The sequence below is a fragment of the Acipenser ruthenus genome, chromosome 52, assembly GCF_902713425.1.
Source record: "Acipenser ruthenus chromosome 52, fAciRut3.2 maternal haplotype, whole genome shotgun sequence".
NCBI classification, from domain to species: Eukaryota; Metazoa; Chordata; class Actinopteri; order Acipenseriformes; family Acipenseridae; genus Acipenser; species Acipenser ruthenus.
This window is the reverse complement of record NC_081240.1, coordinates 2096515-2124181: the sequence shown is the minus strand read 5'-3', so window position 1 is coordinate 2124181 and position 27667 is coordinate 2096515. Positions and strand designations below refer to the sequence as shown.

Sequence of the window (27667 nt, the reverse complement as noted above, 5' to 3'; positions counted from 1 at the left end):
ATTTTTGCTGTTCAATCTTTTTCAAGTTACTGTTTTTGTAATGGTAAAGCCACAAAATTGGACAGGTGTTTCAGCATAAAACATAGAATATTTACTAACTGCGGAATGCTGTACAGTACCAGTAATTCCAACATGCAGCTTATTAAAGGGAAGTGCTAAACAAACAATAACATGTACAAAAATGTAATAATATGACTTGCTTATTGATAGATAGATATATTGACATATGTATGTTAACAGTAAAATAGTCCGTGCTCGGATTTGTTTTAAATGTAGTGTTGGATTCTAAAGAATGTTTCTCACGTTTTGTCATCAGACTGCTGAGCTCAGTTATCACAGCAAAACCAGCTGCTATGAGACTTTTGGAAAGTAAACGCTCACTCTAGCAGGTCAATGATTGGTGCTGATACGTTGAAACAATAAGCACCCGCCTTCACATGGCAATGCTTAGGGCTAATTGGATGAAACACTGAGGGGCTTGTTTACAAAAGTGCACGTAAAGTAGTGAGCCTAACGTGTGGGATAAATCTAAATTTACTAACGGAGAACACATTCATTTATATGCACAGTATTTGGCTTGCACTGAATTTAGTGCGAGCAATAATGCGCACCATAATGTCCCAGACTACACGTGACCACCTTCATATAAAAGCCCCAGCAGTCCAGGCGTATTTTTTGGTAGCTTATTGTGAAAGCTGGAGGTGGCTTACATTGACCGAAAATGAGTAATCAAGACACAGCTAAATGACATACTTTAAAATAAGTTAATACTCTAAAGCAGGGGTGTCAAACATACGGCTCGCTGGGGCAATTTTTGGCGGCCCGCCAGTTAGTTTTTAAAATTGATGTACTGTATCGTTTTGGAATTCTTCTTTTAAATAACCCGCCTCTTTAATATAACACACGTATTCAATATGTGCAGTCTGCATTGTATGAGTAACCATTAAGCCAATCACAGCTCACAGAGGAAGTAGAATAGCCAATCAAATGGCGCACATGATCTGTTTCCTCACACACGTGTAACAGCACAGCACACATAGTTTTGACTAGGATAGCGAAGCAAAGGCTTGTTTAAACTATTTATTTTACTTTGTGTAAAATATAAAATCAGTAGCCAATCAGAGTAGTTGGAGATGTCACAGAAGCGAAAGGTGGGGGCGGAACGCAGAAGATTCGAAAATTGTTAGCCAGATTATTATTTCATTGAATAATTGACGGCAAGGCAATATGTCTGATTTGCAGTGCAATGGTTGCAGTTATGAAAGACGGATTAAAACATCCAACGTCGCTATGATACGCAGCGCAAAGGTTTTTCTGAAAATTAGAAGAAAAAATGAAAGTGCTGTGGATACCAGTTTTATTGTTAGCAAAGAGATTGCATGGGCTGCAACATTTTTCACATGGTGAATTTGTTAAAAGGTGCATGCTTAAAACAGTTGATGTCCTATGCCCTGAAAAAATTGAAAATTGTTTCTAACACGGTTGCTGAGCGTATTGCCGAAATGGCAGGTAATAACTTTAATGTTGTTGAAGAGCTTTGAAGTTTCAGCATGAACAGCACAACCACAGGAAAGGAAACTTTTTAACTTCAAGAAGCCATGGAAAGTGCAGAATTACTTTGGAAGAAACTAACTGGGATTACAGCACAGGGTGCGCCATGTATGACTGGGCCAAAGAGTGGACTGGCTAGCAGAGGACTGGAAAAAAATAAAGAAAGAAATGCAGAAGTACCAATTGTCTTACACTGCATTCTGCATCAACAGGCATTATGTAAAAAAATTGTAGAATTAGAACAATAATGAGCATTATCAAGTGTGCGAGAAAAGAAGTGCCTGGACAGAAGGCATAAAAAGGTACATTTCATAGTGGTACGGTTTACTAAATCACATTTTCACAGCTTGCCAGTATCTTTTTTTTTTTTTTTCCGTGCTGTCAAAAACGTTTTGGAATATGTTAAATATTGAGACTTCGCATTATATACTGACAGTTTTTTTTTCTGTTTGAGATTTCCATTGAAAGTAAAATACTCTTCTATTTCCTCCATTATATTACATTTGTGAGATTGAGTTTTTTTTTTGTCAGCATTCTAAGAAAGCTACTTCTAGTTATATCTGACTATTTATGTAGTATAAAATACATTAAGTAATATGTTGATTTAATTTATTGAAACCTGCATACTTATAATGACTAGGAATTGTGCAGTGGGGGTAATGTGTTTTGTGTAAATAATATATTTGAGTATATACAATTTCTATATACATTTTCAGGTATATTATGATGTGTAATTTGATTTATTTATTTTTATTTATTTTTATTTATTTTTATTTATTTATTTATTTATTTATTTATTTATTTATGATGTGGCCCACCAAGTGAACAGTCTTAATATAAATGCCCATGCTGCCAGATGAGTTTGACACCCCTGACATAGACTTTTTCCTTTTTAAATAATAATAATAATAATAATAATAAACTTTATTTTGTATAGCGCCGTTAAAAGCAATCATGTCAGAGCGCTTCACAATTTATAGTACAGAATTAAACACATTTTCATAACCAGAGTAATTTGCAAGATGTATTTTTCGCGTTAGTGAATCTCTGAATCAAACGAAGAAGTAAACTGAATGAACCAAACTAATCGAGCCAGTAAAAAGAATCAAACTGCACATCACTAGTTTTCAGCCCAGAAAAAGAGGTTTAAATAAAGTTCTCATTCTAACGTCCCCTTTCTGCCACGAAAAAAAAGGGTTTAAAGTTTTGGGTATAATACTGCTGTGCTTTTTCAGCCGAGATACACTGTGAAGCCTAATAATCTCGCAGAAATAGTCAAACTTTTTTTTTTTTTTTTTTAAACAGCGTTACATACAGTTCACCTTTAAGACTAGTGCTATTCGTCCATTATTTTTCTTTTTAAATGCAGTTAAGAAAATATTCCTTAATGAAAGGCCGACCGAACAAACTAAACAAGCTGAGCATTTTTAATGTTTCATGCGATGCTGCAGATTCACTTTGTTTAAAAGAAAAAAGTCAAATAATTAAGTAATTATGCTGTTAATTTAAATAAACTATCAGATTTTTTTTACAAAAAAAAATGCGTACAGATGTGTTGGTCAAAAAATCCAGAATGTGGGGAAATTACACCACAGTCACCGCACTGGTATTGTCCCTCCACCATTTTGAAACGCACACAGAGTCAGCTCCTCAGAGTGTTAGCTAACGTTACGAAGTGCTCTCGGCGTGCAGGTTGTTCAATAGAAAGCGCCACGTAACGCTCTGGAGCGCTCTGCCTGTTGAACGCACCCCTGCTTTCCATACGCACTATTCCTCGCTCACTTTAAGGTGCACACTACAATTATCGTCCTTTTGTAAATGCAGTGTTAATTATTCAGAGTGGGGTGCCTCATTTAAACACATTATCATGCATTACCATACAAATCACAGATTCATTCCAGTTACCATAGTGTGGCACAATAAAATGAGTGCACCATAATATGCCCACTATTTTGCGCGATAGTGAATAAAATTGTAATAGTAAATAAGACAATCGTGAACGTGCACACTAATTTCAATTATCGTGCACCATAAAGTTTAGCGCCCTTTCGTGAATGAGGCTCTAAATGCCAGCCCTCACACAGCAATGCTAATTGGTTGAAACGGCTGATTCGTGACAATGTTACAGGCAGTGCAGATCAGTGCTCATACATTAACAGTTGTGAGTTCAAACTTCTTGTGATAAAACTTGATGCGCCAATGTCTCCCGCTGCACCCCCCCCGCCCCGCGTTACAGCGAAAGAGCACTCTACCTAAATATATATTATTAAATGAATGTGAGTTTAAATTATTAGTAAGTACACACGTTTTGATATGAAAGCTGAACATTAATATCAGCAAAGAACAACTAAGTTACACATTTTTAATGAAAAAAAAAATTATAGCCAACTTTTTCACTAAAGAAAAAGCAGTCTTATGTAATTTTGAAATGCCAGTTTTTAGTGGGAACTGAACTTGTTCATGGCCCCACAGCAACATTAACCTAATTTTTTTATTCTAAAGCCAAACAGTTTAATTTTTAATAATGTTCTGATACTCTCTCTTCCTTACCTTTTTTTCTTTTAATAGTTTTATACTCTCCCTTCAGATATTTTTGCAAGTAATACATACAAAACATATGCCTATATTTAGGTATTAGTATTTCGTGCAATCGTCTCTCCTGACCGTGTGTCGAGTTCACATTCACTTAATGTTTTTTCCTGCTGTCGGCTAACATTAGCCACGGTGCAGACCTTGGGTCAAACCACTATGTTCGTGTAGGGAGAAGTTATTGTGATTGTTTAAAAATGTGGCCCATCCTCAGAAATCATTTCCATTTTTATATTTTATTTTAAACCCAAACACAACAAGTTATAATACATATATAATGAATGAAAAAAGTGGAGGGGAAAAATATAGTTTGACCCCCCCCACCATATGCAAAGTTGGGGGGGCACGTCCCCTGACTCATGGGTTAGGCGCTTATGGACAGGATTGATGCCAAAAGGGGTCATCGGCCACTATCCAGTGGTGCAGGAGTAATAAACAGTGGAGGAGGTGGAGATGATGTGTGGCCAGGATAGTTTGGAAGGTAAGTTAATCTTAAATTGGAAACAATGTAAAAAAAAAAATCAATAATTTGTAAATAGCAACACACCACTCATCGTTTGGAGATGTTGTCACGCTATTCTCTCGTATCAAAACACTAACAGAATGTATTCTTTGTGAAGCTGGGGAGTTGGGGTACAAGTGGTCCCCTTATTTTATATATCGCAAATGAGTACCTAGCAAGGGTGTGGAAGTATTGGAAGAAAATCTAATATGAACTAGTGCTGTTATTGCTATTAGTAATAACATTAAAGTAAACTGTTAGTTTGAAATAAAAATTAGACAACGGTTAATGGAGATTTTGGGGCTTTAATGGCCTCTACGAGTATTAACCTGGCTTACAATGTTAAATTCAAAGAAGGTTGTACGTTTATGATCACATGCTTTTGGAGAGGAACAGCATTACACTTTCTTTCCTCTTTTCCTTTGTTTAGCTTCTTCGGAGAATGAGAAGGCTTTCCGGTGCTGTCCACAAGTGTCGTGTTTCTTTGTTTCTCCCACACCGGACATCATTCTCATCATTAAACACCAAGCACATGTATGTACAAATACAACCAAGAAAGGAAACAAAAAAGCAGAAGGCTTATCATTGCATTACATTTTGATAGCTAACTTGCAATGTATTTATTTTTGTATTTTTATTTATTTTTGTATTTTTAATTTCCCTCATTATATTGTCACCCTGGTTATACCGCCAGTTCGGAACATGTCTCATAATTGGCGATGTAAAGACCGGGGGACTGTATAATTAAAACAGTTGCATGCTTATGTTTTGCTTTGTATAACTGTGTTTTCATTGTGTACATATAGGAATACCAAGGAAGAGAAGGCCAGGTAAAGATATGGCATATTTAAAGGAAAGCGTCTGCAAGCGTATTCATTGACAAGAAAGCATGATTGAAATGGAGAGAGAAAGAGGAATGAAGGGAGGAACAGAGGAGGAGGAGGGAAAGAGAGGAACGGAGGAGCGAGATAAGCCACCGGACCTTTCAATGGAATGTTCTGCAGTGTTTTACGACAACTTGCAGCTGCTGTCAGTAACAGAAAAAAAATTATTGATGTTCAATTATTATATGAATTATTTTCACACGTGGCAGACATTACAACCAGAGAGGTTTCGCTGGGTGAAGACTACATAGATAACCAAATGTATGTTTGCATACAGGAATATTTGTTGGTGCTGTTTTAAAGAAAATAAAGTTCTCTCATTTATTAAAACTCGGTAAAACACCAATTTGTTCACATACCATTTTGTGCATTAAACTAAAAAAAACACCACTTTTTTCACATGTGGTAGACATTAACACAAGTACTAATGTATAGACACTGTATATAGTTATCTAAAAGTTTGTACATAGTATTACGTTTTTGTTGCTATTTAAAGAAACAAAAGCTGTAAAGTTCTGTTCAATACATTACAAAGCAATAAAACAGCAGTTTAGTCACATAACATTTTGTGTGTTCTGAATGGTTTTGTTTCAGGATACTGAAATAGAAACATCTACAACAGTGTGCACATGTATTAGAACACCCCATTGCTTCTGTATTTTACTGGACTCGATGCTTGACAAAATTAACAACTGTACAAAAGAAAGTCTGGATCCAACTTCAAGAAATATGGAAGCAAATGGCACCGGAGATTTTGAGAAAGTACACAGACACCATGCCAAAAAGATACCAAGCTGCTATTGATGCCAAAGGGGGGCATTCTAAATATTAGCATTAAAGACACTTTCAGATATAGCTCTGTTTTTAGGTTTGAATTTGCTTCATGTTTGCAAAAATGATTAACTGATTTCTGTAGTAAATGAATACATTTTGCGTGCAAAGCTCAATAAATGACAGATCTTGGGGTGTTCTAATACATTTGCACACTACTGTACTCTGAGGGAGAAAAACATTTTCTTATTTTCTGAGCTGTTCCAATTTGTGTTTCAGCAAAAGCATATGGAGGAGCATTTAAAGAGTAAATAGTGTTCTGAAAATGATAACGTTACACATCCCCACGTGTTGCTACAACTGTTTAAATAACATACCTGTCATTTTTCTTTTAATTGTTGACATCCTGACACATTCTTACACTTAAGTCTGTTTCAAAGCTCTTTTCAAATTGTCCGCTCTAGTGCACTGATAGTATCAGGATTATTGCCCACATTGTCAAACAGGTAACTGCAATAATGTGGTACGGAACAGAAAAGCCAGAACACTGGAGCTCTTAATGCAGTAATTTAGAGACAGATCTCAAACCCCAGTGCACTAGAGCGGACATTTTGAAAAAAGCTTTGAAACAGACATTAAAGTTACAAGGGAAAAATGTTATCCAGATATTAACAACGAAAAGAAAAATTGCAGGGACATTATTTAAACAGTTGAAGCAACACGTGGGGGGCGTGTAATGCTATATTTTTCAGAACCTCGCTGATTATTCTTTAAAGACTGGCAGCCACAGTTCAAATAATCTTTCATTGCATTGTTCAGACATGAATAATGCAGCATGTCATGATCGTTGTTGAAAGAAAAATAACAAGTTTAATACATAACAAGTAAATAAAAGAGTTGGTAAATAACGGCACTGTGTTTACTTCTACACCACTGACGAAGGGCTTTGTCCGAAACATCCTGAAATAAGTGATTTTTTTCAACCATTTAAACCTTTTGTGGTTTTTCAGAATGGTTGATAAAATAATAATAATAATAATAATAATTTCTTTCTTAGCAGACGCCCTTATCCAGGGCGACTTACAAGATATCACATTATTTTTACATACAATTACCCATTTATACAGTTGGGTTTTTACTGGAGCAATCTAGGTAAAGTACCTTGCTCAAGGGTACAGCAGCAGTGTCCCCACCGGGGATTGAACCCATGACCCTCCGGTCAAGAGTCCAGAGCCCTAACCACTACTCCACACTGCTGCCCACTACTCCAAAATGTCTGCGGGGAATGTTAAAATCTGCAGCAACATCTTTATTGTATTCACCACTTTCAACACTTCCACTGTTTGCAAGGATAATGCACGTTTTTGCAATGCTTCAATGGAAATGGCATTGATGACTCAAAATGCATCATAGGATCAGTAGTCCCAAAACAGCACTAAAATACAGAACAGAGGTGCTAATCTGGATGCTAGTTATTACATTTCCCAATATCCTTTACACTGTTTGAACTAGGGTGATTAGTTTTATTCGGTATTTTCTTTCCTGGGTTGAGGAGGAAGGCTCCAAAATAATTAGCAGACAGAGGACATTTGTGTGAAGTGAATTTGTATTATAAGAATTACAAAGTAATTTACAATAAGCTACTGCTAAGTCTGTCCAGGGCCATGAAGAAAATGTACAATATCAGGAAATCAATCAATTTACTGTGTGATTATATTTATATATATATATATATATATATATATATATATATATATATATATATACACATAATAATAAAAGGTAAAAGAAATTAAGCTAAATACTCTTTTTAATGTTTTTTTTTTTGTTTGTTTTTTTTTTACTATAGAGGCTGACCTTGGTGTAAAGTTTAGATCGAAGATGGATCTCGTCCCCATAAAACAAGAAGTCCTACAAATGCAATATGACCCTGAACAAAACAGCCCTGGTCCAGTTGGACACAGCATTAAACCAGAAGTACCAGAGCTTGACACGTCACTCAAATGGGATCTACCTAGAGGCACTGAGTCTCACTGCGCATTTGGAAGCTTTCAAATACACCAGAGTTTCAGTCAGTTACCCAGCTTTCGGGTAAACCAGCAAACTCACCCAAGACAAGAAGCGTATTCCTGTACCCAGCATGGTTTCTTTCAACTCTCCAGCCACGTGAAGCGCAAAAGAAACCACGAAGGACAGAAAACGTGTCTGTGCCCTGAATGTGGCAAGACTTTCTCTCTTATAAATGAGCTTAAAATACACCTCAGAATCCACACAGGAGAGAAACCCTATCACTGTAGCGAATGTGGGAAGAGTTTCAATCAGTCAGGCAACCTGAAAACGCATCAGCGAATCCACACACAGGAGAAACCGTATCACTGTCCTGAATGTGGAAAGAGCTTCACTCAGATCACAAACCTCAAGAACCACCTGCTGACGCACACAGGAGACAAACCACACCAGTGCACCGAATGTGGTAAGAACTTCACACAGCTTATCAACCTGAAAATACACCAGCGTATTCACACTGGAGAGAAACCGTACTCCTGTAGCGAATGTGGGAAGAGATTTGCACAGCTCAGCAACCTGAAAAACCATCAGCAAAAGCACACAGGAGTGAAACCACATCAGTGTACTGAATGTGGGAAGGGTTTCAGTACGTTAAGATACTTCAAAAAACACCAGCAAAATCATGCAAGAGAGAGAAGATAGATAGCTCTGTGCAGTTTCGTCGGTTCAACAGACAGCATTTTATAATCCACTCTGGCATAAGCCAAAATATTGTATTGTAAGTATTCCAGTAAAAAAAAAAAAAAATCTGAAAAAAGGCAGAATATACAACAGGGTTCATTGCTCCCAAGTAATACAGATTAACAACACTTTGCAGACTTGGATACTCATTTGAAGTAGTTAACTAGCTTTTAAACAAGGGTTAGATCAGTATATTCAGCTCATCATTGGGAGCCATGTTGACGTGGAGTCCGCAGGTTCTGCCCAGCAGCACTGGATGTTAGATGACCTAAGTGCTGCTTGCCATGTCCCATATTTATAAGAAACTATCACAAGATTTCACCTCCACCCTTCTCACTCCCATCCCCCTGGGGTCATGGTTGCTGCAGGTTATACAAAGAGGTTGTTACAGCACTTGCCCCATGTGTGTTCTTAGGGTGTTTTCTGTTCCTGCAATAAAGATTATTGCTTGTTACAAGTTTCTGTTTAACATTTGCTGCTTCCTTACTCAAAATAGTTGCACCTTTGATCTAAATTAAGGTGTTGTTATACATTTTCTCTACAAGGTTAATGCAGTAGGATCCTTTTTATACTGGTTTAACTGAAAGTATGGTATCTCAAAATATGGTTCTACTACATTGTAGTTGCTTTGTTAACATTGGGGCATTATAAATGAATAATATCAGGTACATCATTGTGTCTAAAACACCAAAGTATGGTACTGCACATATACTATCAAAGAAGATTAGTGAAAATTATTGCAAAAACAAAACACTGTAATGCAGTATTTGGCAATTTGCAAAACAGCATTCCAAAAACAGTTCTTGATTTCACAGTCCACGTCAAAGTAGCCCAATAGTTGTTTTTTTTTCCACTGTAAGTGTAAACCCAAAACAGAAATGGCGTTAAAATAAAAGAAGAAGAAGAAGAAAAAGAAAGTCTGCACACAAACAATCTTGTTTCAGCTTTTTTAACGGTACTGAACATGGTTAAACTGGGCAGTTACCTGAAGTGATAGAATGTACATAGTGAAAATGAACTCTTTTTTTTTTATCTGCAACTGAATCCATTCTCTCCTGCTGAGAGCTGAATTTACTGTTTAAGATCCACAATAAAATGTGCATTGATCAGTTTCCATCAGTATCGTTAAGTTGGTAGCAGCAGCATGTGCAAAACTCTCTGTGTCTAAGTCTATTTCTGTGTCTAAGTTTATCTCTGTCTATCTCTCTGTCTAAGTCTAGCACTATGTCTACAGTGAGTCTGTCTCTGTTTAAGTCACTTTCTACGCCAGAAATCCATCAGTTAATAGAGGGGATTAGATATGACATGTTCTACTGTAGTAGGATAATCATATAGGCTAATAAGCTTCACTTTACTTACCTTACTTTGACTGGAACAGTTAGGCATGTCAAATAATTACTTTAGTAGAAACAACAAAGAATCTTACAGGATCAGATTTTAAATACATAAGAATTAAATATTAGGAAAAAGCTTGTATTAAAAAGTAAACTTTAACTTCAAAGAATGTCTGATATGTAAATATTGTTTTCTTATCTCGTCTCTTTTTTATGATGTTTGCAAACAGTCCTGTTGTTCTAATATTGCTGTTTTTTAAATATTTTTTTTTTCTCTATTGCTTAATCTTACTGGCTGTAAATAAATGGCACTTTTCCAAAACCTTTGAGTGACTTATAATCAGACTTACAAGCAGAATTGTATATTGGTCGTATTAGTGAGGTCATTTAATCCAGGTTGTAGTTTTTATTAGGGACTGCAAATGGTGGCTGTAATAAGATCTGGGATCAATTACAATTGTAGTTGAACCTTGGCACACCTGTGTAATTGTATTTGTAATTGTAATTATCATATAATTGATCAATTACATGCCTTTCCAAGCTTAATCATTCGCAGTTCCATGTTGTGTTTTACACTGAGCGAACATTCTTGTATTATGAACCACCTTTCCCATGGGTTTGAAAAAACGTTCTATGGTATGTTTCTGTGTTTGTACCTGCGATTACTGCTGGGTAGAATAGACAGAGTGTTACTTTGTAGTGCAATTGTAACTATAATCGCAATCACTGCAGCATAATTGTAACTGTAATTATAATTGAACAAAATATCATTGGAATTGGAATTTCAACTTCAGCAAACAATTCTGCTGTAATTGTAAATGTAATTGTAATTATAATTGACCCCCAGGCCTGGCTGTAAGCCGTAATATCGGGTTAGCCTTTATATTGAAGGTCTTTTAACATTGAATTCAATGGAAACAAATCTGGATTTTTGTACCGAGATGGCTGTGCATTGTTTGTCCACATAGAATTTTAGAAATCATTGTACATGTAAAGGAGTCACCCTCCTATATTTTCAATGCAAAATGTACCAGTTCAAGTTTGTCTGCGAAATGTATAGTCCTAGGAAGGTTTTATTTTTTCTTTAATTAACCAGATAATTGAAAGAAAATGTCAACTTTAATTGTTTGTTTTTGATCATGCCTTGTAGTTTTTAATCAACTGTTGAACTAACTAAAGACTCTCTGTTTTATCAAAATCAAGTGTGTGTTTATTTATTTATTTAGCCTTTTTTGTTATAGGACAGTTTTACATCAATAGCTCATTGGGCACATACATAATGTTATTTACATTTGAAATAGTGAGCAGATAGGTTTGTTTTTGTTTGAGTAGTATTGTTCCTTGGGATAACAAAATACTGAGCTCAAGTCATGTGATTTCATACAAATGCCAGGTGCTCAGTGTTTGGTATATCAGTTGAGTTAAAATTGTGAAAATGAGTTGATAAAGAATCTGTATAAATAGCCATTTGAAGAGACATGATTTTATTTAACGCAAGAACAGCAAAAGATAGGACCATGTCCCGCTTGAGTAATGAAGCTTGCCTGGTTGCTATCAGCATGAAGGTGGCCTTTCTGAGAGAAGATGCCTGGAGAATGAGATGTTCTGCTTCAACAATCAGCAGACTAGCTCTGTGAGGGACAGGCCATGTCCTGGAAGGCAGAGGGTCACCACAACGGCCCAAGACTGTCACATCCGACTGATCCATCTGCGTAATCATTTTCAGACTGCAGTGGCTACAGCACAAGAAATTCCAGGAAGAAATAACCCACACATCAGCAGAATGACTGTAGCTCGTCGTCTGTATGAAAATGATTTGCATGCTCGGAGGCTGTTCAGGGGTAACAGCTGAGAGATGAAATCGCGGTCTTCTGTGGGCCAGAGAGTGGTGGAGTGTTTTATTCACCAATGAATGCCGTTTTGCCATTGACAGACCTGACAGAAGACAATGTGTGTGAAGATTTCGTGGTGAGCATTATGCTGTTGCATTGTTCAAGCCAACCGGTGGGGCGGTGGAAGTGTGATGATGTGGGGAGGAATCTCCTTTAACACAAGAAAGTCTTTGGTGCAGATTTAGGGCAACCTTACTGCTCAGCAATACATTGATGAAGTCCTTAAGGCAACAGTTTTTCCGTTCTTGCAAGCCAGACAGTGCTAGGATTACAATTGCAGGACTTCAAGAAAACAATGTCAAGGTCTTGCCATGGCCAGCTTTTTCTCCTGATCTGAGTCCAATAGAACATCTGTGGGACCAAATTGACAGTGCCTTCCACAGGAGACAACCGCGAACAGCCAACCTTCAGCAGCTGGCTGCAGCTGCCCAGCAAGAGTGGCGGAACATACAGTACACCCCCTTTCAAAATGTTCACCTTTTGTTGCCTTATAGCCTGGAATTAAAATGCATTACATTTTTTTTTTCATTTATCTACACATCCTACCCCACAACTTCCGAGTGAAAAAAATATTCTAGAAATTTGTAGAAAATTAATTAAAAATAAAAACTGAAATAGCTTGGTTGGATAAGTGTCCACCCACCTTCTAATAGCAATCCTAAATTAGCTCAGGTGTAACCAATCGCCTTCAAAATCACACACCAAGTTAAGTGGCCTCCACCTGTGTTAAATTCTAGTGATTCACATGATTTCAGAATAAATTCAGCAGTTCCTGTAGGTTCCCTCTGCTGGGTAGTGCATTTCAAAGCAAAGACTCAACCATGAGCACCAAGGAGCTTTCAAAAGAACTCCGGGACAAATTTGTTCAAAGGCACAGATTAGGGGATGGGTATAAAAAAAACATCAAAGGCCTTGAATATCCCTTGGAGCACGGTCAAGACGATTATTAAGAAGTGGAAGGTGTATGGCACCACCAAGACCCTGCCTAGATCAGGCCGTCCCTCCAAGGAGAGGCTACCAAGACTTTGCAAGAGTTACAGGCTTTAATGGCCAGTACTCGTCAAAGTGTGCATGTGCCAACAATATCCCAAGCACAAATTTGGCCTGTATGGTAGGGTGGCAAGAAGGAAGCCATTACTCAAGAAAGCCCACCTTAAATCCCGTTCGAAGTATGCAAAAAAACATTCAGGAGATTCTGTAGCCATGTGGCAAAAAGTTTTGTGGTCTGACGAAACTAAAATGGAACTTTTTGGCCTAAATGAAAAGCGTTATGTTTGGCGCAAACCCAACACAGCTCATCACCCAAAGAACACCATCCATACTGTGAAGCATGGTGGTGGCAGCATCATGTTATGGGGATGTTTCTCATCGGCAGGGACTGGGGCACTTGTCAGGATAGAAGGGACCATGAATGGAGCAAAGTACAGAGAAGTCCTTGAGGAAAACCTGCTTCCCTCTACAAGAAAGCTGAAACTGGGATGAAAGTTCACCTTTCAGCATGACAACATAAGAACATAAGAAAGTTTACAAACGAGAAGAGGCCATTCAGCCCATCTTGCTCGTTTGGTTGTTAGTAGCTTATTGATCCCAGAATCTCATCAAGCAGCTTCTTGAAAGATCCCAGGGTGTCAGCTTCAACAACATTACTGGGGAGTTGGTTCCAGACCCTCACAATTCTCTGTGTAAAAAAGTGCCTCCTATTTTCTGTTCTGAATGCCCCTTTATCTAATCTCCATTTGTGACCCCTGGTCCTTGTTTCTTTTTTCAGGTCAAAGAAGTCCCCTGGGTCGACATTGTCTATACCTTTTAGAATTTTGAATGTTTGAATCAGATCGCCGAGTAGTCTTCTTTGTTCAAGACTGAATAGATTCAATTCTTTTAGCCTGTCTGCATACGACATGCCTTTTAAACCCGGGATAATTCTGGTTGCTCTTCTTTGCACTCTTTCTAGAGCAGCAATATCCTTTTTGTAACGAGGTGACCAGAACTGAACACAATATTCTAGATGAGGTCTTACTAATGCATTGTAGTTTTAACATTACTTCCCTTGATTTAAATTCAACACTTCTCACAATATATCCGAGCATCTTGTTGGCCTTTTTTATAGCTTCCCCACATTGTCTAGATGAAGACAGTTCTGAGTCAACATAAACTCCTAGGTCTTTTTCATAGTTCCCTTCTTCAATTTCAGCATCTCCCATATTATATTTATAATGAACATTTTTAATGCCTGCATGCAATATTTTACACTTTTCTCTATTAAATGTCATTTGCCATGTGTCTGCCCAGTTCTGAATGGTGTCTAGATCATTTTGAATGACCTTTCCTGCTGCAACAGTGTTTGCCACTCCTCCTATTTTTGTGTTGTCTGCAAATTTAACAACGACCCAATGCACAGAGTCAAAGCTACACTGGAGTGGATAAGGAACAAAATGGTAAATGTCCTTCAGAGTCCCAGTCAGAGTTCCAACTTAAATGCAATCGAAAATTTGTGGCATGACTTGAACTCTGCTGTCCATCAATGCTCCCCTAGGAACTTGACAGAGCTTGCACAGTTTTCTAAAGAATAATGGTCAAATATTGCCAAATCTAGGTGTGTAAAGTTGGTAGAGACCTATCCCAACAGACTCACAACTGTAATTGCTGCCAAAGGTGCTTGCACGAAGTATTTTGTACTTGTACTTTGCTTGAACAAAAGTTATTGTATTTCTTGCTCTTATTGTATTGTAACACTTGAAATGTATTTGCTTACGATTGTAAGTCACCCTGGATAAGGGCGTCTGCTAAGAAATAAATAATAATAATAATAATAATAATAATAATAATAATAATAATAATTAACTTAGGAGGGTGGAGACTTATCCAGTTATGATCTTTCAGTTTTGTATTTTTAATATATCATTTTTTTCTCAATAAAAACTTTTTTCCCCTTAACAGTGTGGAGTATGGTGTGTAGATAAGTGGAAAAAACCCTCATTTAAATGCATGAAACTCTGAGGCACTGACACAACAAAATGTGAAAAAAAGTTCAAAGGGGTGTATACTTTCTATAGGAACTGTATGTTAGATAATGTTTTCTTTTGAGCTACTACAATTAATGCATATACAGTATCCACCACTTATGCTGTCCAGGGTTATTGTGGGCAGCCATTCATGTCATGCAAATAGCGTTTGCCATTTCCCTTTGATTTCAATAACAAAGGCATCGTTTATACCGTGTTAAGCACGCATATATTTCAGGAAAACTCAGCTGTTTGGATCCTGTTATGTGCCATTCACATACATTTAAATAACAAACACACTGCTTATACTGTAGTAATCGCTCTTACTAATCCACCAATCACCTGTTTTCACCTCGTTACCTTGGCATTAACATAGATTTCAATAAAAAAGGCAGCACTTTACTGTAGTAAAAGCTTGACAGACTGATCAATCAGCTGCTTGCACCTCGGTACTGAGTGATTAGCCCTGTACTGTACCTTGGCTATTTAATCCCTGTACACAGTGTAAAAAAAGAAAAGTGGTGAGCATCAGCACGAAAATTCAGTGTAAATAAAATTTCTCTGTGAGATGCTCTGCGCTTGTTGAAGCTTGGAACTCTGTCACTCAGCAAACAATGCAACATTGTTTAAAAAAGCTGGGTTTTTTGTAGTTGAGGAGAGTGCTGACAAAAATACAACCAAAACTGCCCGTTCGAAGCAGTGGCGACTGTACTAACAAATGTGTTTTACTTAATTTACCCTAGGTAAGCAATATTAAGTTATAAATATCCACCACATTTTTATACCATTGTATATCAAAGGTATAAAAACAGCTTAATGACATATAAAAACATAAACAAACAGCACTTGAGTAAATGCAAGAACCACATGAAAGGAAAAGGGTTTGGAGATAAGGAAAGATCAGACATCTCTTAAGCTGGATAATTCAACCACCGTTTCACTGCAGTTATGGCCACAAGTTTTGCATCATCTAGAATTTTAGGATAGAGACATAATTTAAACAAAACAAAACAAAAAAATCCTATATGAACAAAATTTTAATATTTTATTAATTATATTTTATGTAATCAAAGAAACGACAAAATGATATCGCAAAAGACTACCGGAAGATAGTAGTACAGTATTTCATGTTAGATTTCAAAACGTCACGTTAAATTTGTCAGTTTTTTGTTAAGTATATGGAAAACTACAAAACGGTATGCAATTCAATATGTTAACATAACATTACTCAGCAGGTTTAATTCGACTTTGTGAAGCAAAATTAATTAATTCTATAGTGATGCAAACCCTTTGGCCATAGCTGTACATTGATGTTATGTAAAACTCTTGTAAATTCCATGTTTTTTTTTGTTTTTTTACCTCAATCTTCCTCTTGTATATAAAAAATGAGTTAGACTGGATTCACTGCGACATTCTTTCATTCCCTCCTGTGGAAGGGTAGCGTTGAAGCCAAGGCTAGCAACAGGAATAACAGAGGAAGGAGACAAAGACTGCAGTTTTTAATGTTTTTCACACATTTGTTTTCAGATGTAAACAAAATACACAAAACAATGAAGCAAGGGGCATCTCAGAGCAGTGCCAGGGAGCACAACCTGCTGCTCCCATTCCTGCTCATAAACTAACTCTCCCAGGTCAAAGGAACTGGTTCCTCTTCTATACCGTGTTGCCAGGTTTAATCGACTATCAATTATTCAATTAGGACCTGGTCACATTCTGCATGTGGATTTTGCAGGGATGGGATTTGAACCCCATCCCAGCCAAACTAACTCAAAATACAAGAATAAAAACACACATACACAATATATAGATTATCACATTCACAGGGCCTCACAGCCCTCCAAAATTCATTTTAGTTTATCAACAGATATCATTTCTACCAAATAATGAAGCAAATATATAAAGAATGACAATTGCATTGTTTAAACCTTTATTCCTTTTATTTGAAATATATTATGGAGGCTTGCTGGTCCAGTGGTTAAAGAAAATGGCTTGATACCAGCAGGATCCCAGTTCAAAATACCAGCTCAACCACTGACTCACTGTGTATGTGACCCTGAGCAAGTCACTTCACCTCCTTGTGCTCCATCCTTTGCATGAGATGTAAAACAAATGAGGTCCTACTGTAAGTGACTCTGCAGCAGCAGCTGATGATGCATAGTTCACCCCCTAGTCTCTAAATCACTTTGGATAAAATCATCTGATGACTAATTAATAACATAAATTATTTTTTTCTTATAAAAGCAGTCATTTTTTAATCCAATTCCTGTCTTATAACAGCTCTCGACTTTTACATCTCATTGACAAGCTGATGTCGGGATAAAGGACAAGTCCATGAGTCTTGGTTATCAACAACATCCATAACTCGAAAGCACTCAACAGTGCTCCATTTAGAAATACTAAAAGAAACCGAACCCATTCAACGACGTTTCCACTCGGCGCCTTTTCAATGCCTTCAACGAGGAGATGAAAAGAAACTTTTATTCGAAATGTCTGTCATTGCAAGAGACCGCAATTGGACTAGGGATATGAAGTGTAGGTCTGAGTTCTTACATGATCGTCTGTGTTTTAGAAACGTACTGCTGTCAAGTTGGAGCATTTTAAAGCACTTCAGATCAAAGTAAAATATCATGTTAAAATATCTTCATGTCTGTGGATCTGAGCGCATTCAGCATGGATTTTGCACACAATATAAATGGCACAGCATTTCATTTTCTAAAGGTTGCATTTACATGCTGTCAGTAAATTGCCTTCCACTTTGTCTTCAAGCCCATGATGTCTCTCCTGTGTTTTGTAACAGAGTCTCAGTGACTACAAGTCTTGCCGCATTTAGGAGAGTCACAGTTTCCCTCCTGTGTGAATTTTCTGGTGTCCTTTCAGGGATCTGTATGTCCTGAAGGTTTTGACACACTCCGTACAGTGATACGGTTTCTCTTCAGTGTGGACTTTCCGGTGTCTTTTAAGGGAGCTGAACTGACTGAAAGTCCGGCCGCATTCCATAAAGCAATACTGCTTCTCTCCTGCGTGGGCTTTCTGGTGTCTCTTCAGGTTCCAGAAGAGACTGAAACTCTGTCCACACTCGGGGCAGAGGTACGGCTTCTCTCCCGTGTGGATTTTCTGGTGCGCTCTCAAGTTGCTCAGGTTATTGAACGTTTTCCCACAGTCGCTGCAGCGGTTCTGCTTCTCCCGCGTGTGAATTCTCCGATGGGTGTTCAGGTTGCTGGTCTGGCTAAATCTCTTCCCGCATTCAGAGCACTGATACGGTTTCTCTCCGGTGTGGGTCAGCTGGTGTTTTTTAAGGCTGCCGATTTGACTGAAGGTCTTTCCACAGTTGGTGCAGGGGTACATCTTCTCTCCTGTGTGAGTCCTCTGGTGAACTTTAAGGTTGTAGGATTGTACGAAACTCTTCCCACATTCAATACACTGATGTCGTCCCACATGCCTGCCACGTTTGGTTTTAGATTCTGTATTTGACTCATTGGTTGGAAGCACTGTGGTCACCAAAGGTATCTCTTCACCTTGCAGTGAAGGATGCATTTGGACAGTGTCTGGCAGAGAGATGTGATATTCCAACTGTACAGATCCCATTCCATTCTTAACATTAGTGTCTTGAGACTTCAGTCCTTCAATTGAAACTTCAAGGTCAGATTCTTCAGGTTTAACGTAGACATAATCCGACTCCACAATCACTCTCCTGATGTAAAGCGATTCCCCTTCAGCCTCCTCTTCCTCTTTGATGCAGATATTCTCCAGTTCCGGGGACTCTTTCTCAACAGGGTCGATTTCCAGTTCAGAGACCTCCTCTTTAATCTGGATAAGTTTCAGTTCAGCCACCTGCTCTGCAATGGGCTCCATACTGGATCCAAACGTTGCCTCTTCAGAGCCAAAGTCCTGAAAAAAAAAGATTTCAATATGTTATGCTTCTTTTTAAAATGTATTATGTGCACATTACCCACATAACGTAAATGACCTGATTTGCGAGTTCTATAGTAGAACTATATCTCTAAAGGTATATTTCACTTGGGTATTTGTCGAAACAGTATATTGAATCTGAAGCGAGAACAATGTCATCAAGCATACTTTCAAGAAGCTTGTTTACATACAGCTGTGGCCAAGAGTTTAGCATCATCCCCCTATAGGAGGCTGTGTGGTCCAGTGTTCAAAGAAAAGAAATCCCGGCTCTCTCACTGACTCACTGTGTGACCCTGAGCAAATCACTTAACCTCCGTGTGCTCCGTCTTTCGGGTGAGATGTTGTTTTAAGGGACTCTGCAGCTGATGCATAGTTCACACACCCTCTCTGTAAGTCGCCTTGGATAGAGGCGTCTGCTAAATAAACAAATAATAATAATATAGAATGAAATCGTTTTGCTTCAGAAAGTCGAATGAAACCTGCTGAATAATGTTACGTTAACATTTTGAATTGGATGCCACTTTGTAGTTTTCCATATACTTAACGAAAAAAATGGCAAAAATTTAAAAATATGATATCTCGAAATCCAACATGAAATCCTACTGTATTACTAATTTGTGTTTAAAACATATCTAGATAATTAGATTGTACAGATAAGACAATCACGAAACTTAACTCACAGGACTATTTAAAATAAATAAATTAAGCTAAAAAATCTTTTGAACTGTTCCAGACTATTTAGAATGACAAACTTAATCCCAGCTTTTTAAAAATGGAGTAACTCATGAGTCAAAGCTTTCTTTTAAACTGGACAAATACTTGTAAATGTATTTTATATCTAGAGTTTTGCTTTGCACAAATCAGTTAAAAAAGAATTGTATTAAATGGCAACTCAAACCAAGCACCTTATAAAATCACTAGGTGGAAAATGTATTTTATAAAGACAACCTGGACTGTAAATGCCAATGGGGTATGGCACAGTTAACGAACCCACTCAAAAATAGAATATTCTGCCAAATGTTTGCTTGTTAGGTTTTAATAGGTCATTTTAAGAACGATAAAGTGAGGAAAAAAAAGAAATTATTCATTTATAAAAAATAGTTCAGTTCGGTGAGCGTCGGGTGTAGTCACCACTAGAGGTCGCTAGAAACTGTGCAAAAGAACACAACTCACTCACTCAAGAAGATAAAATTCTACCAAATGTCTCATCCTTGACCTTTACACCCTATAGCGGCCTCTAGTATCTACTACATCTGACGCTCACCGCCTTGAACTGAAAGGTAATACGCAGTAATGTTTTGACGTATACGTCATAAATAAATCATTTCTGTATTTTTCTCACTTTATTTTTCTTTAAATTACTTATTAAAGCTTAACGAGCAAAAATGTTGCAGAATTTTCTATTTTTGAGTGAGTTACAGTGTACTGTAACCTGCCAATTTTTATGAGAAAATTACAAATGCTTCATTAATAATAAAAAAGGGTATATTGTGCATATTAAGCAAGTGACTTTTTTCCTTTTTTTCATGAAACCCATCCCTGATCTCTCCTAAAAGCAAATCACATCCCACAGTAAGTTTGAAAAAGCAGAAATTGTTTATGGATTTGAAATATATATATATATATATATATATATATATATATATATATATATATTCAGAGAAAACACAAAATGTGGTGCACTGCAGATGAATTTGGAAATATGATGAAATAAAAATGCATTTCAAAGCTCCTGTGTGGCACGACACTGTTCACTTTGGTAACTGTTCACGCATTCTTACATAGTTTACCCTTCTGTGTCAGAAACCAGAGATTTTGCTTTTCAGTTTGTTCACATTCAGTGAGGTATATCAGACATATATCACACAATAGGAGGAATCCAAGAAATGATTAAACTGCTATACAGTGCAATGGAAGTCTTATTTCCAATCTGGATTACAAACACATGCAAATTACCCTTCTTTAACATATTAACCAAAGCGCAGGAGAATTCAGATTTAAATATTGCACAAGATGAATGTAACAGTGAACATTTCACGTGGCAGCTATATAAACACAGGACTAATACTTTCCTGAGTTCGGAGGTATTAGCTTGATTCGCCACAGTATTTAGGTTACAAGCTCAGGTCTCTAATTAAATAAATAATTTATTTCTTAGCAGACGCCCTTATCCAGGGCGACTTACAAGATATCACATTATTTTTACATACAATTACCCATTTATACAGTTGGGTTTTTACTGGAGCAATCTAGGTAAAGTACCTTGCTCAAGGGTACAGCAGCAGTGTCCCCACCGGGGATTGAACCCATGACCCTCCGGTCAAGAGTCCAGAGCCCTAACCACTACTCCACACTGCTGCCCCTCACAATAAAACCATTGATGGGTGAAACTGCTTTGCAATGGGAGTCTTACTCCTATCCCTGTATTTCCACATGGAGAAAACGAAAACCAATTTACATCAACAGGTATTCATTGTATTCATTAATTTGTTCCTTAAATTTGCTGCTAATGTTTTACATACAATTAGAAATGTACATGTTATTAGAATTTTATATGTATGTATTTCTTTCTTTATTTATTAATATATATATATATTTCGATCTCGCAAGGCTAGACAAATATTGTTTTAACTTATATGAACAAGAATAAGGGAGTAGCCAAAGGATTTAATCAATGAGACAAGCCTCTGCACTAATGTAAGATGGCAGCTATATGTTATATACACTCAAAATACAAACTGTAACTGTAAATACAAATTTATAGGAATGATTTTAGTATAATATAATGAGCTAATGGACTTGCTTTCTGTATAAACATTCGATTTCAAAAACCAATATATTATATTTAAAAAATATAATAATAATAATAATAATAATAATAATAATAATAATAATAATAATAATAATAATGTACACGTTTTAGGTCATGTTTTTCAGTTTCATTTTTAGAAATTTTAAAACAGTTTGTGTTTTTTTTAAAGACTCTTTGGATCTCGAAAGTTGCCCTACCAAAACTTTGAAGAAAAAAAAAGGTATATGAATTATAATGATACACAGATAGGAAACTTAAAGTCCATATCTCACAAATAAAATTTTTTTGGCTTTCGGCCCGTATTTAGGTTACTTTCATAATGGGCAAGAACTTACATGTCACTGGTCGATTCTAACGCTCCGAGAGGCATAAAATGATAAATCATTCCAGAAAACACTGCCCACGCATCGAAGAAGCACAAAGTTGGCGTGACGTCACTAGAGGAAAACATGCCGTGAAGAGATACCAGCATACAACGGCTTCAGAGCGTGAAAGCGATCATTATGATTTCTCTGACAAACTGAACAATCTTTATGACAGTGAGGACAGCGAGAGCGAGGGTTCAAATGGAGTAAACTGTGAGGAAGAAGAATTGGCTGAACCTCCAGCAAGGGAAAACAGCGATCCTGGCATTAGGAATGCGAGGGATATGCCCCCGTGTCAGCGGGCTGGTAATGCTGATTGGTGGGAGGATATATTCTGTACAGCTCGCCCTGGCTTTTGCAGTTAACTTCCGTGTATGTTGGTCTGTTGTATCACCTTTTGTATCTGGCAATTAAATAGCACTGATTTCCAAAATGAAAGCATCTGTATCTGCATCTGCAGGTAGAGTGAAAAGCTCTTCATTACTTAAAAGTGCTTATTGTAGTGTGTGTGTTTATAAAACCCACGACTATTATTATTATTATTATTATTATTATTATTATTATTATTATTTGTAAGAGCAATAGTTTGTATAGTGGTGACTTGTGGTAGCATACTTCACCTATTTCGGGGAAACTCCGCTGTTTTTACCTCGTTACCTTGATAACATATCATTTCGTAAGGGTGTTCATTTTTAATTTTTTTTTTGGGAGGGACGCACAGATTCTTTAGCAATCAACATTATAATCTTGTATTTATTTATTGTTTATTTAGCAGATGCCTTTATCCAATGTGACTTACAGAGACTAGGGTGTGTGAACTATGCATCAGCTGCAGAGTCACTTACAATTACGTCTCACCCCAAAGACGGAGCACAAGGAGGTTAAGTGACTTGGTCAGGGTCACACAATGAGTCAGTGGCTGAGGTGGGATTTGAATCGGGGACCTCCTGGTTACAAGCTCTTTTCTTTAACCACTGGACCACACAGCCTCCTTGTAAAGATAACATTGTAAATCCAAAGCTTACCTAAAAAGCTGGATGAGTGGAATCATTATTTTACGATTTCTGCATCACAAATCTTGATCTTGAAGTGGGCTGTCGATTTTACTTTCACAAATACTTTTTTTTTTCCATGCAACGCATTCCCGTGCACTTATCTGAGGTGAGGTTGAAGCGGAGACTGAAATGTATTCTGAGAGTAATTTAATTGACGACAACAACATTTTTTTTACTATTTTCAATGCGTTTTTTTTTATTTTATCTGCAGTTTGTACTGTAGCTGCATCTTTGTGGACTTGAAGAAGCTACAAGTAATTGAAAATCTCAGAAATGTTTTTGTGTGTAATTATATATATATATATATATATATATATATATATATATATATATATATATATATATATATATATATATATATAATTTATTTCTTAGCAGATGCGCTTATCCAGCAACTTACAACTGTTACAAGATATCACATTATTTTTTTACATACAATTACTCATTTATACATTTGAGTTTTTACTATATATGGTAACTACGGACTGGTGAGGAACTGAAAAGTACAAAACATTTGGGGAGATTTAATCAGAGTGGTCCCAAGAAAATAAATTTATACTTACTCTAGCAACCTCCACTTTCTTAACGGCTTGGCTTCTTGGCCTCTTATTGACAACTGCAGCTGAAGACAAACACACTGGCGTGTTATATGAAGAGACACTCCACCTGTCTCTCTTCTTCCCCGGTAGCTTACTTCGTCTTTTTCTCTCCTTTCTTATCTGCTCTTCCGTGTGTACTGGCTGTATAGTCGGTGCTGCCCCGCTTTTCAAATCTCTCCTACGACTGAGACCCATCGCAAACTGCATTTCATTAACAAAGCTGTCGGATGTGAAATGAGCGCCGCAAATCACGGAATTGGATGTCTCATGAAAAGCTTTCCTTTTAACTTGGACAAACTTGACCCAAAGTCACCTTTTAACAGGATCATTTGGAAATAGGCGGACACTATGTCCACTGTATGTGGAATTACCACAAAACACTACAGCACACCGTTTAACCATCGCTAAAATAGGCCTATTATTATTTTTTTAACTGTGTTAGTAACAATTTAATAGTATTATATATAAATATTAGGCCTAATAAAATTATGAATAACAATAAGTATAAGTAAGTCGGTTAAATTGAATAATAGGTTCAATATATACAGACGTGCTCAAATTTGTTGGTACCCCTCCACAAAAAAACGAAGAATGCACAATTTTCTCTGAAATAACTTGAAACTGACAAAAGTAATTGGCATCCACCATTGTTTATTCCATATTTAATAGAAATCAGACTTTGCTTTTGATTTTTTATTGAACATAATATTGTAAATAATAAAACAAATGAAAACGGCATGGACAAAAATGATGGGACCGCTAACCTAATATTTTGTTGCACAACCTTTAGAGGCAATCACTGCAATCAAACGTTTTCTGTAGCTCACAATGAGACTTCTGCACCTGTTAACAGGTAGTTTGGCCCACTCTTCCTGAGCAAACTGCTCCAGCTGTCTCAGGTTTGATGGGTGCCTTCTCCAGACTGCAAGTTTCAGCTCTTTCCATAGATGTTCGATAGGATTCAGATCAGGACTCATAGAAGGCAACTTCAGAATAGTCCAATGTTTTGTTCTTATCCATTCTTGGGTGCTTTTAGCTGTGTGTTTTGGGTCATTATCCTGTTGGAGGACCCATGACCTGCGACTGAGACAGAGGTTTTTGACACTGGGCAGTATGTTTCGCTCCAGAATGCCTTGATAGTCTTGAGATTTCATTGTGCCCTGCACAGATTCAAGGCACCCTGTGCCAGGCGCAGCAAAGCAACCCCAAAACATAACCGAGCCTCCTCCATGTTTCACTGTAGGTATGGTGTTCTTTTTTTTGAAAGCTTCATTTTTTCGCCTGTCAACATAGAGCTGATGTGACTTGCCAAAAAGCCCCAGTTTTGACTCATCTGTCCAAAGGACATTCTCCCAGAAGGATTGTGGCTTGTCAATATGCATTTTAGCAAATTCCAGTCTGGCTTTTTTATGTTTTTCTGTCAAAAGTGGAGTCCTCCTGGGTCTTCTTCCATGGAGCCCACTTTTGCTCAAAAAGCGACGGATTGTGCAATCAGAAACTGACGTACCTTCACCTTGGAGTTCAGCTTGTATCTCTTTGGCAGTTATCCTTGGTTCTTTTTCTACCATTCGCACTATCCTTCTGTTCAATCTGGGGTCGATTTTCCTCTTGCAGCCGCGCCCAGGGAGGTTGGCTACAGTTCCATTGACCTTAAACTTCTTAATAATATTTGCAACTGTTGTCACAGGAACATCAAGCTGCTTGGAGATGGTCTTGTAGCCTTTACCTTTACCATGCTTGTCTATTATTTTCTTTCTGATCTCCTCAGACAACTCTCTCCTTTGCTTTCTCTGGTCCATGTTCAGTGTGGTGCACTCAATGATACCAAACAGCACAGTGACTACTTTTCTCAATTTAAATAGGCTGTAAGACTGATTACAAGATTGGAGACATGTGTGATACTAATTAAAGAAACTAATTAGTTTGAAATATCACTATAATCCAATTATTTATTATCTTTTCAAAGGGGTACCAACAAATGTGTCCAGGCCATTTTAGAATATCTTTGTAGAATAAGCAATAATTCATCTCTTTTCACAGCTTCTTTGCTTTATTCTATGACATACCAAAGGCATGATAAAATAGCTTTTAATTTCATCACTTTTCAGGACGAATGAAGCATTATTTCAATGAGCTGTAAGGGTACCAACAAATTTGAGCACGTCTGTACCTCTAGAGGTCTGTTAAACCAGCTGGATTCAGAGCAATATTGTGTGTAAGTTTGTGCTTTGTTTTCCTCTAGTGACGTCACAGATGTCAAGATTCGAAATCAGGGCTTTTGGGCGGAAGCACTGAAAACAATCTTTACGATTGTAAATTTCTTAGTTACAGCGCAAAAGTATACATTATATTTGTATTTATTTTTAGAACACTATTATAGTGCAGTTTAATAATATATAATGGGATTGTAATGTGAAATAGATGACAAATGGACCTTAACGTGTTGCAATAAAGGCTGCACGCAGCGACTGAAGGGGATATATAAGTAAAACAGAATAAAAGCACACTTACGTCAGATACTGCAATTTGACCGTCTTGTTTCCACTAATTCATGTAAGCAGTGTAGTTGCGGTTGACGGCGGCGTATCGACGCTATTTTTCTTGCCAGTAGTGTTGTCATGAACACAATACTATCGATCTCCGTACAGCACGTTTTTGTCTGTCCACCTAAAACCTTTTTTTTAATCGTTAATAAAATGTAATGCAGCCGTATTTGGTTGTTTTTTACGCCCTAAATAAATATGTTTAGTTTTTGTTTTATGCCTGCGCCTCTGCTCAGCTCTGAATAAGCGTATCATCAGTGTGCTGTAACATTGAGAAACAGGGAACCTCTTCCTGTTCTGGACTGCTGTTGTTATGGGAAGCTGTTCTTCCTTTCCTTTATGCTTTCCCTCTGTTTCATGGCTGCTTTAACGGCTTATTGCCACCTACTGCTTTGGAGTGTTCCTCTATCAAAGCGTTGTATTATAAAGACTGTATTTAACAAAATCCCGAGCTCTTTTGATTAATGCTTAGAGCCAGACACGGCAAAAAAGCGAACATGAAATAATGCTCCAGACGGTCTCCCTCTGATAGCAATAGATTTGTAGTAAAAGAACAAAACTCCGTGAGCTGGCCTGATTACCCGATATTAGACAACAATCAGCCACCGCTCTCCAGTAGGTTTCATCAGTAATTTGATCAACGTGATGAGAATTAGCAATGAAATTTTAAACACAGTTTGATAAGCGATTCTCCAGATATATATATAATAACAAAAGTGTTGCATATAGATGGATGGATGTACTTTACAATGGATGGATGGGCTTTACAATGCTTCCCTATGCTTTAGCAGACCTCTCTGTGCTTTACAATGCTTCCCTATGCTTTACCAGACCTCTCTGTGCTTTACAATGCTTCCCTATGCTTTAGCAGAACTCTCCGTGCTTTACAATGCTTCCCTATGCCTTACCAGAACTCTCCGTGCTTTACAATGCTTCCCTATGCTTTACCAGACCTCTCTGTGCGTTACAATGCTCCCTATGCTTTACCAGACCTCCCTGTGCTTTACAATGCTTCCCTATGCTTTACCAGACCTCTCTGTGCTTTACAATGCTTCCCTATGCTTTACCAGACCTCTCTGTGCTTTACAATGCTTCCCTATGCTTTACCAGA

The 27667-nt window shown here is 37.3% G+C and overlaps 1 protein-coding gene and 1 long non-coding RNA gene across 6 annotated transcripts in view; one reads left to right on the top strand and one right to left on the bottom strand.

Moving 5' to 3' along the window:
* LOC131722963 (uncharacterized) overlaps positions 1-15082 on the top strand; it is an 18139-nt gene extending 3057 nt beyond the window's left edge. Inside the window, exons 2-4 of the long non-coding RNA XR_009320073.1 lie at positions 5073-5176; positions 5449-5671; positions 8147-15082. This is a non-coding gene — a long non-coding RNA (uncharacterized LOC131722963). The remainder of the gene's footprint in view (positions 1-5072; positions 5177-5448; positions 5672-8146) is intronic.
* A 1668-nt stretch (positions 15083-16750) lies between these two features.
* LOC117433017 (oocyte zinc finger protein XlCOF26-like) lies at positions 16751-26894 on the bottom strand. Of its 5 annotated transcripts, none has more exons than XM_059016161.1 (3): positions 26525-26894; positions 23978-24233; positions 16751-19161 (listed from the first exon to the last, which is right to left on the bottom strand). In XM_059016161.1, the coding sequence occupies exons 2-3, from the start codon at positions 24218-24220 to the stop codon at positions 18109-18111; spliced, it is 1296 nt and encodes a 431-aa protein (XP_058872144.1). In that variant the 5' UTR covers positions 24221-24233; positions 26525-26894; the 3' UTR covers positions 16751-18108. The 5 variants fall into 5 exon arrangements, with proteins under 5 accessions (XP_058872144.1, XP_058872145.1, XP_058872146.1 ...); XM_059016162.1 differs by adding an exon at positions 23385-23515 and having other exon boundaries at positions 23978-26884; XM_059016163.1 differs by having other exon boundaries at positions 23978-24197; positions 26525-26883.
* Positions 26895-27667: the final 773 nt, after the last annotated feature.

Excerpts from the sequence above, each read along its gene's own strand:
- LOC117433017 (XM_059016161.1), bottom strand. The coding sequence starts at position 24,220 with ATGCAGTTTGCGATGGGTCTCAGTCGTAGGAGAGATTTGAAAAGCGGG. Across the intron at positions 19,162-23,977 it reads AGAAAGTGGAGGTTGCTAGA|GACTTTGGCTCTGAAGAGGC; the intron begins GTAAGTATAAAT and ends TTTTTTTTTCAG.